Genomic DNA, 9,932 nt, shown 5'->3' with positions numbered 1-9,932 from the left:
CAGTGTTGTAGAACCAAGCTAGGGCTGAATGGCATGCTAATATGCCACTAGCCGTGGAACCTCGAGACTCTCAATTAAGTTATGTTGCCTCAGAAGCAGCATAGTCCTGGAACCAGTTTCTTGTTGACCGTGTCCTTGCCTTACAGAAGCTTCTCAGTTTAAATTGTTTTTATTGAGCTATATATTTTTTCTACTCCTCATGCTCCCAATTTACTCAGGAGATCTTGTCTTTTTCTACTTCCCGTGTACATTTTTTTTGCTTTATGTCTAAAAGCTACTTATGAGTGAGTATATGTTTTATAGATCCATCCATTTGCCGGCCAATTTCAAGATGTCATTTTTTTTTCTACTGTGTAGTAGTCCATTTTGTAAATGTACCATATTTTCCTTATCCATTCTTCAGTCAAGGGGCATTTAGGTTGTTTCCAGGTTCTGGCTATGATAAACAATGCTGCTATGAATATAGTTGAGCACATGTCCTTGTGGTACAATTGAGCATCCTTTGGGTATATACCCAAAAGTAGCATTTCTGGGTCTTGAGGTAGGTTGTTTCCTAATTTTCTGAGAAATTGCCATCCTGAAATCTAAAGCAGCTGTACCAGTTTGCACTCCCACCAGCAATGCAAGAGTGTTCCATTTACCCCAATCCTCTCCAGCATAAGCTGGCATCAGTGTTTTTGATCTTGACCATTCTTACCATGTAAGATGGAATCTCAGAGTTGTTTTGATTTGCATTTCTCTCATGACTAAGGATGTTGAGCATTTCCTTACGTGTCTTTCAGCCATTTTAAATTCCTCTGTTGAGAGTTCTCTGTTTAGGTCTGTACCCCATTTTTTATTGGATTTTTTATTCTTTTGATGACTAATTTTTTGAGTTCTTTGTATATTTTGGAGATCAGACCTCTGTCTGATGTGGGGGTTAGTAAAGATCTTTTCCCATTCTGTAGGATGTCATTTTGTCTTGTTGACCATGTCCTTGACTTACAGAAGCTTTGTTTGGGTTGGGAAAGTTTTCTTCTATAATTTTGTTGAATATATTTTCTGTGCTTTTGAGTTGGACTTTGTCTTCTTCTATCCCTATTATTTTTAGGTTTGGTCTTTTAATGGTGTTCCATATTTCCTGGGTATTTTGTGTTAAGCTTTTGTTAGATTTTATGTTTTCTTTGACCAATGAGCCTATTTTCTCTATTGTATCTTCAGCGTTTCAGATTCTCTCTTTCATCTCTTGTATTCTGCTATTTATACTTGCATTTGTGGTTCCTAATCATTTTCTCATAATTTCCATTTCTATAATTCCCTCGATTTGTATTTTTATTGTCTCTATTTTGGTTTTCAAGTCTTAAATCATTTCTTTCATCTGTTTGATTGCATTTTCTTTGTTTTCTTTAAGAGATTTGTTGATTTCTTCCAAGTTTTTTGTCTTTTCCTCCATTTCTCTGAGGAATTTTTTCATTTTCTCTTTAAGAACCTCAAACATTTTCCTAAAGTTATCTGTTAATTTATTTTCTTCTGCTTCATCTATATTTGGGTGTTCACATCTTGATGCTTTAGGGCCACTTAGTTTTTGTTGGTCTTGTGTTGCTCTTTGTGGTGCTGAGTGTGTTCTTACCTTGTCTACCCATCTTTTCTTCTGATTGGTTTAGTTGGGGCTGTGTCTCTGGTGATCAATCTTCCAGGTGCCAGTAGATGCAAGGCTCAGATGGTTGCTCCTTGTGGTACAGTCAGGGTAACAGCTCCAGTCACTCCAGAGGTCACTCCGTATTCCCAGAGATTGCTCAATACTCCTGGGTGTTGTTCTACAATCCTGGGGGTCATTCAGCCCTGCTTCCATAGAGGTTGCTAGCTCGGGCCTGCTCCCTCAGAGGTTTCAGATTCATGCCCAGTTTTACAGAAGTCTCTGGCTCGGGCCTGCTCCCTCAGCAGTGGCTCCCTTCAACCTGCTTCAAGGCGGTCATTGCCTTGAACCTGTTCCCACAGAGGCCCCTGGTTTGGCCCCAGTCACAGAGAGGTCTCTAGCTTGGTCCTTCTCCATGGAGGTCCCTGCCTTGTGCCTGGTCCTGCAGAGGTCTCTGGCTCAGGCTTGCTCCCTCAGCAGCCACTTCCTTGTACCTGCTCCTGTGGAGGTAGCTGCCTTGGGCCTGCTCTGGCTGATGTCACTGGCTCAGGCCTGCCTTTCTGAAGGTCGCTGCCTTGGACCTGCTCAGGTGGAAGTTGCTGGCTCAGGCCTGCTACCACAAAGGTCCCTGGCTGGGACCCAGTCCCACAGATGTCTTTGGCTTGGGCCTGCTCTCTTGGAGGTTGCACCCTGTACCTGCTCTGAGGATGGCACTGCCTCGGCTAAAATTGCCGACTCAGGCCTGCCCTTGTGTAGGTTGCTACCTAGGGCCTGCTCCAGAGGAAGTTGCTGACTCAAACCTGTTCCTGTGGAGGCCAGAGTGTTTGTGACTCTTTCCAGGAATCTCATGATCAGAAAGCCTTGTGAATAGCCTCAGGACGAATAATGGGTGGAGTTGGACACTGCAGCCTCAAAGTCTACTTCACAGGGAATGGTGCAGAAAAACCAAGGAAAGAAAACCCAGGTACATTGTAAACAGAAAAAAAGCAGGGTCTGTTAACACCACATCAAAAGAACTGGAGTTCAAGTGTGGGAGCAGAGCCTCATTGGGCAGCAGACCCCTCCAGGTTACCACATGGAATGTTGATGCAGTGCTTTCTACTTGCCGTTATTTTTAAAGGCATCCTCACAGAAAACTGCTTTTCTCAGAAAATTAATTACCAATTAGTTCAGAAAGTGATGTCTACATTATTCCCTGGTGTATGGAATACCCTAGGGTTTCAGGGAGCAGATGGCCTCTGCTTTGATACACACAGAACATCTGGAGCCAGGACCACAGTCTCCTGTGAGATCCACGTTCACTTCAGGCTTACTGCCTGCTCTAGGAAAAGGAATCGCCCTCCCTGGAGCCATGATCTGAATCCCCAAAACTGCTGCTGAGAGTTGGAGAGCAAGCTCAGTTTCTCTGCTCTGGTGCTCCCAAGATCCTGGAAACAGCATGTTCGGGAGGCACTGTCCTGGCTAGCAGACATGCTCAGTGGACACCCACCACAGCTCCTTGGTTCCATTAGACACCCTCACTATTGCCTCCCGCTCTTCTCTCGGGACACTCGGATCCTGACTCAGTGACTGAGGAGGCCTTAAGGATTTAACTCAGCAGAGCTGCTGGAAAGAGGAGCAGGCAAACGAGCAACTCAGAAAAAGAGACACAAGGAAACCAGTATTGGTGGAGCAGACTTTGGATAGAGGCTTAACACAGACCTGAGAGAGTGACTATCTGAAGACACAGTTTATTCCCCTGACGAAAGTAGCTTCTTTATTAACCAATGGCAAAAGAACATATTCATAGCATACATCTCTGAGGTTCATCAGAGAGCAGCAGAAGGTGTCAGGAGTCTTTCTAGAATGACTAACTAGAATGACTTAACATCTAGAGATGTTAAGAGTGGTTTTTCTCTGTGCAGAGCCAGAAGGGTAAGACAGAAGTGAAGGCCAAGCATGGGTTAATAATGACTAACCGAAGGCGGGCCTTGTCCCACTTGTGACATGCCTCTGTACAACGTGACTGGATGGTTATATAAGACGAAGACACTCACGTTGAGGGCAGAGACAGGCAAGGAATGACCTCTGCTGTGGGCTTCTCCGAAGATGGCCACGGGACTCCTGGTGTCTCTGCGAGCACTCTCGGGGCTGCTGCTACTGCTCTGTGCCCTTCCCTGGACTGAGGGTGGGAAGGTCCTGGTGATTCCCTGGGAGGGCAGTCACTGGCTGAGCATGAAGACCATTGTGAGGGAGCTCCATGCCCGAGGCCACGAGACAGTGGTCCTGGCTCCAGATGTGTCCACGTTCATGAAAGGAGAGGATTTCGTCACTCTGCAAAGCTTTGCCGTCCCGTTCACTAAGGAAGACTATGAATATAAAGCGCTGGGCTACTTTAAAATGTTCTTAGAGACAGAATATTCTGTCATGATGTTTTTAAGCAATATGGAGCGTATGAAAAACATATCATTGTTCTACCTGAGGGCTTGCAGTAGTCTACTGCACAACAAGGACCTTATGCAGCACCTGAACTCCAGTTCCTATGAAGTCGTGTTAACAGACCCTGTGTATCCCTGTGGGGCTGTGCTGGCGAAATTTTTGAATATTCCTGCTGTGTTTCTTCTGCGCTTCATTCCTTCGAACATTGAATTTGAGTCTGCCCAGGCTCCAAGCCCTCCCTCTTATGTTCCAAGGTTATTCACCAGGAATTCGGACCACATGAGCTTCCTGGAGAGGGTAAAGAACATTCTCTACAATCTGCCATACAAGATTATTTTCCGCATCTCTTATATCCTCTACGAGAACCTGGCGTCTGAGCTTCTGCAGAGAGAGGTGTCCCTCACGGAGATTCTCAGCCACGCTTCCATATGGCTCTTCAGGCTGGACTTTGTGTTTGAGTACCCCCGGCCCATCATGCCCAATATGATTTTCGTCGGGGGAATAAACTGTGTCTACAGAGAGCCACTCTCTCAGGTCTGTGTTAAGCCTCTATCCAAAGTCTGCTCCACCAATACTGGTTTCCTTGTGTCTCTTTTTCTGAGTTGCTCGTTTGCCTGCTCCTCTTTCCAGCAGCTCTGCTGAGTTAAATCCTTAAGGCCTCCTCAGTCGCTGAGTCAGGATCCGAGTGTCCCGCGAGAAGAGCGGGAGGCAATAGTGAGGGTGTCTAATGGAACCAAGGAGCTGTGGTGGGTGTCCACTGAGCATGTCTGCTAGCCAGGACAGTGCCTCCCGAACATGCTGTTTCCAGGATCTTGGGAGCACCAGAGCAGAGAAACTGAGCTTGCTCTCCAACTCTCAGCAGCAGTTTTGGGGATTCAGATCATGGCTCCAGGGAGGGAGATTCCTTTTCCTAGAGCAGGCAGTAAGCCTGAAGTGAACGTGGATCTCACAGGAGACTGTGGTCCTGGCTCCAGATGTTCTGTGTGTATCAAAGCAGAGGCCATCTGCTCCCTGAAACCCTAGGGTATTCCATACACCAGGGAATAATGTAGACATCACTTTCTGAACTAATTGGTAATTAATTTTCTGAGAAAAGCAGTTTTCTGTGAGGATGCCTTTAAAAATAACGGCAAGTAGAAAGCACTGCATCAACATTCCATGTGGTAACCTGGAGGGGTCTGCTGCCCAATGAGGCTCTGCTCCCACACTTGAACTCCAGTTCTTTTGATGTGGTGTTAACTGACCCTGCTTTTTTTCTGTTTACAATGTACCTGGGTTTTCTTTCCTTGGTTTTTCTGCACCATTCCCTGTGAAGTAGACTTTGAGGCTGCAGTGTCCAACTCCACCCATTATTCGTCCTGAGGCTACCCACAAGGCTTTCTGACCACATGAGATTCCTGGAAACGGTCAAGAACACACTTATCCTATGACCTTGAAGTACTTGTGTCCCCTGTGTTCCATTCCTTTGGAGCGCCGCACCTCTGAGATTTTCCAGAGCGATGTCCTAGGTAAATGTTCGCAGCCACGCATCTGTACGGCTGTTTTAGGGGGCTTCATATCCAACTACCTGAAGCCATTGTGTCCAGTATGGTCTTCATTGGGGACATAAACTCTGCCCGTAGGAAGACACTCTCTGCATTGGAGCCATAATTTATCTTTACAACAGTCTAGTTTTCTAAATATCTCTTTTTGATGTGGTCATTAGCTTTCTAGGGAATTTTTTTTTTTAACCTTGAACTCTGCAATGTTGCCAGGAGCCAGCCTGGAGGTGAGGTGGACAGATCCCGAGAGGATGTAAGGAGTCAGTGAGGGAAGGAGTGAGCCAGGCATCATGGTCAGGAGATCCTTTCAGCCTGACTGACTGGCAGCCAGAGTGCTCCTTTATTTATACAGAACTTAGTAAGCAGGGATAGATGAATGCTGTTCCAAAACATAGCTCATAACGTTTTGATGTGTTTTACTTCTTTCTTGCATATTTTAGTCATCATTGACAAGCTGTGACAGAACAGAGTTATCTTTTATAACCATTTTTACTCATTAACTCCACAAGCCAGTTTCTAAGAGTCTAGAGGCATTATGACAGCCTGTTCTCAGGCTGGTATCCTTTGTGACTACAAAGTCGCTAGACCAAAACCAAGTCTCCAAGCTACTCCAGGCACATTGCTGTCCTGAGTAGTGTATTATTAACTCTTAATGGTCAGAATTCCCAAGAAATGTCCTCAGGCGAAAGTTACTGCAGTTATTATCCAGATTCTGGCATAATACACTGTTCATGTTTTATATCTTTATAGAATTTGTCTTTATGTCTAATTCTGACATTCTGTTGTTCCTTGGTCATATAACACCACAGAGGCTCAGCATGAGCTAACTTTTCTGAGAAAGGGAGGTCCTGACATCTCATTCTTTTTGTCATCTTTCTACATCATTCTTTGCCCAGCAATAAAAGTCTCTGCATAGGGCAGAGGTAACTTCAGCTAACCTAACTTTGTTGCTGTCTGTACCACGTAACTGTCTGAGTGCACAGTGGGAAAAGGCTTGAAATCTGGCCGATGGCCAACTTCTCCAGCCCACTGAATCTCTTTAACCTTTTTAAGTTTGCTTTGTTTTGATTATCTTGTTCCTAAGTATAAGAACAGATGTTTTAAGAATATATCAAAGCCTCATGAAGAAACCTCTGACTTCTTTATGTTTGTCATAACCTTCAAGGCATAAGAAAGACCTTAAGGTAGATAGGGATATTTCCCTAAAAGCAGGAGGGGTAGTGTGTTCAGGGTGTTCCTGGGGAAGCTTAGAAGCAGTGCTACCGGGAGAAGGCATAAATGATTCGTGAGAAAATTTCCGTCAATACAATATCCTCAAACTGTGCAAATATTAAGAGTCTCCCATGAAGCGTGATCCTAATTAATGTTAATCAATAAAGACCAGGAGTCAGGTATCGGGGTCAAAGCTGACAGATTAGAGAAGCAAACCATCAGACTTCTTATGCCTCCGAATCCTCAGATGGAAAGATTCTGTCTCTGCTCTGTGTGCTGGGATTAAAGGTGTGAGCCACCACTGCCCAGCTTCTGTGATTTACTAGTGGCTGTTTCTGCCCTCTCATCTCCAGGAAAGCTTTATTTGTCAGAACACAAATAAGATATCACACAACACCTCCAAATATGCAACAGGTAGAGACTAAAACCAAAAGAGGCGTGACAGCCGTCACGTGACTCAGCTTTGCTGGATCTGTGTCAGGCAGCTGTGTTGGCCTTATTTTGTCATTCTCATCAGATAGGGCTGTGCCACAATTTGTCTCTGATATTCTCAGTTTTCAAAATATCTGTAACTAGGGGGCTGGAGAGATGGCTCAGCGGTTAAGAGCATTGCCTGCTCTTCTAAAGGTCCTGAGTTCAATTCCCAGCCACAACCATCTGTAAAGCGGTCTGGCGCCCTCTTCTGGCCGTCAGGCATAAACACAGACAGAATATTGTATACATAATAAATAAATATAAGAAAATCTGTAACTGACATTTCAGGTTTACAGTGGTCACTGAGGGAACTGCACTGCCATACTGAGGGTCTGTCTGTCCATCCTGGGACTGACTCACAGCAATGGAATCCAGTAACACTGCTCACTTGTGTGAGCACTGTCTTTCCAGACATGAGGTTCTTCTGAAGCTGGGCAGATACAGAGGAACTGAAGGCTGACTTGACTCTAGGAGACATTTATTGCTTTCAGGCTTTCAGTAGCAAGATGAAGGGACTTTTTACCCACGAATCCTTAATGATTTTCTCTAGGAAGGCCTGGGTGTGTGCCCACATGTTGCTTGAGAGTGGAAATAGAAGCAATCAGCATGTGTGGTTTCATTCACATTTGTCTCCATGGTTACTAGCCATCATTCAGGTGCTCCAGAGTCACAGGACCAGTGTTTTTAAATATTCTGTGGGTGCATCCAAATTGTCACATTTCATGTTTTGTATGCCTATGTTCCTGAGATTCCCCAGTTCCCAAGGAGGTGTCTTCTACCTTCTGTTTTCAACATCATAGACACCAATATTTGCAGGGATTTTATTAGCATTTTTGATAGTTGTCACTGGTAGGCATGGAAGCTGGCTTGGTACATGGAGGCACTTGTGTTATGGTGATGTACTTTGTTCTGATCACTAAGTGACATCTCAGATTTCCTACTTATCTGTCCCCAACATTGCCATCTTGTGTTATTTTTCACATTTCTCTTACCTTTACATCTAATGAAATAGTTTAGAATTTTGGTTCCACGTTTAAGCAATGTTTTAAAAACTCACTCCTTGCTGCAGGAGCTGCTTCTGCTGCTTCAGCCAATAGACTTTAAGATACCAGCCCACTTGGGTATGGTCTCATTTGCTTTAAAAAGCAGTGGTAGCCGTGTGCTCACTCTCTTGCTTTCAGCTCCGCTTCCTGTTACTAGATTCCTTTCTTGATCGCACAGAGGGCTGTTGTCTGGGACAGTGATCTGTAAGTTTTTCCCTTTAAATAAATAACCATTCTCTTAATCATAATTCCAAACTGGTGTGGGATTGTTTGTGACTTATGCCTTCAACTCCTGTTGATTTCTCTTGATGTGAGAATTCTGGCTATTCAGATAGGATAGACTTGATTTTATCTCTCACAAGTGGCATACATCCATTCCTTTCACATTATTGGTTTTCTTGAAAATTTCTGTCTTGGTTTTACTCTTGTAATTCAATGGCACTCACTGTCTCCATGGAGATGTGGTGGAGCTTGCCCACATCTCTAAGTCATATGTTTCCCTCATTTACTAAGGAGATCTTTTGTAATGATGTCGGACCACTCATGTGTGTTCGGACAGTCTCTCCGCTTCAAGATCCTCAATGACAGGTATACTCTCTTTGTCATATGATGTAACATTGTCTCAGTTCAGTCTGGTGTCATCACTTTGCCTTCAGCAGACAACCAATCCATTCGAGTGAGCCCCTGGATGTCATTCAAAGCTGGAAGATTTTCTCTGCTGATGCCCCAAGAACTTTAGTCTGCTCTCTTCCTTCTGCCTCTCCTAAGGCAGTAATGGACTGTTGTTGTAGGAGGCCACTTGTTTGTTCCTGGCTGCCCAGAACCCAAATGATCACACAGAAACTGTATTAATTACAACACTGCTTGGCCTATTTGCTTATCACTCTATCTCACTCTTATCTCTTAAATTAACCCATTTTTATTACTTTATATTTTACGACAAGGGTCATGGCCTACCAGCAAGGTTCCACCTAACAGGTATATCTTTCCCCTGTGGCAGCTACATGGTGTCTCGCTTACTCCACCTTCTTTCTCCCACCATTCAGTTTAGTTTACCCCTGCCTAGCTCCATTCTGCCAAGCCACTGGCCAAAAACAGTTTCTTTATTCATTAACCAATAAAAGCAATACATACACAGAAGGACTTACCACATCAGCCTGGACCCTGATCTTTGCTGATAGCGTGGACTTTACTGATGTGTTCAAGGTGTCTCATCTAGTCAGTCACTCAAGTGGAAACTAGCTTTTTTGTCAAGTTGTTCTGGTCTCTGTCCCTTAGACGCCATGACAAGTTTGATGTACCTTAGAAATTCTTTTGATATTTCCAGCACCTGTGCCAATTGTGAAACCAAGTTAAAGCTGAGTGTAGACCTAACATGGGACTAGCCAATACTGGAATTTTGAGGCATTCACTTATATTTTAGCCCTAAGCTTTCATGTAGAGAATAATCTTGGAAACAGTGATATTCTTCCATTGGAGAGGATAAATGTGAATGGATCTCCTGAGCCTTAATGACTTGTTACAGGAATGATAGAAATAGTATTATACCCACTCCACTAGTTTACTCACTTGTTTGTTTAAGGCAGGGTCTCATCATAGTTTAGGTTGACTTGGACCATGCTGTGTAAC

The 9,932-nt window shown here is 44.2% G+C and overlaps 1 protein-coding gene across 11 annotated transcripts in view; it reads left to right on the top strand.

Moving 5' to 3' along the window:
• LOC126514270 (UDP-glucuronosyltransferase 1-6) overlaps window positions 1–9,932 on the top strand; it is a 124,824-nt gene that overhangs the window by 89,824 nt on the left and 25,068 nt on the right. The window contains exon 1 of one of the 11 annotated variants that reach the window (XM_050163070.1): window positions 3,676–4,567. The exons of the other annotated variants lie outside the window; for them this stretch is intronic. Coding sequence (XP_050019027.1) covers window positions 3,704–4,567 — 864 coding nt within the window. The 5' untranslated portion in view covers window positions 3,676–3,703. Of the gene's footprint in view, window positions 1–3,675; window positions 4,568–9,932 lie in introns of those variants that run through there. 11 annotated transcript variants of the gene reach the window in all.

Source organism: Alexandromys fortis, unplaced genomic scaffold (assembly GCF_014885135.2).
Source record: "Alexandromys fortis isolate MF-2015 unplaced genomic scaffold, M_Fortis_MF-2015_v1.1 scaffold_139, whole genome shotgun sequence".
Taxonomy (NCBI): domain Eukaryota; kingdom Metazoa; phylum Chordata; class Mammalia; order Rodentia; family Cricetidae; genus Alexandromys; species Alexandromys fortis.
The sequence above is the reverse complement of the archived record's forward strand: the minus strand, read 5'-3'. Positions and strand labels throughout refer to the sequence as shown.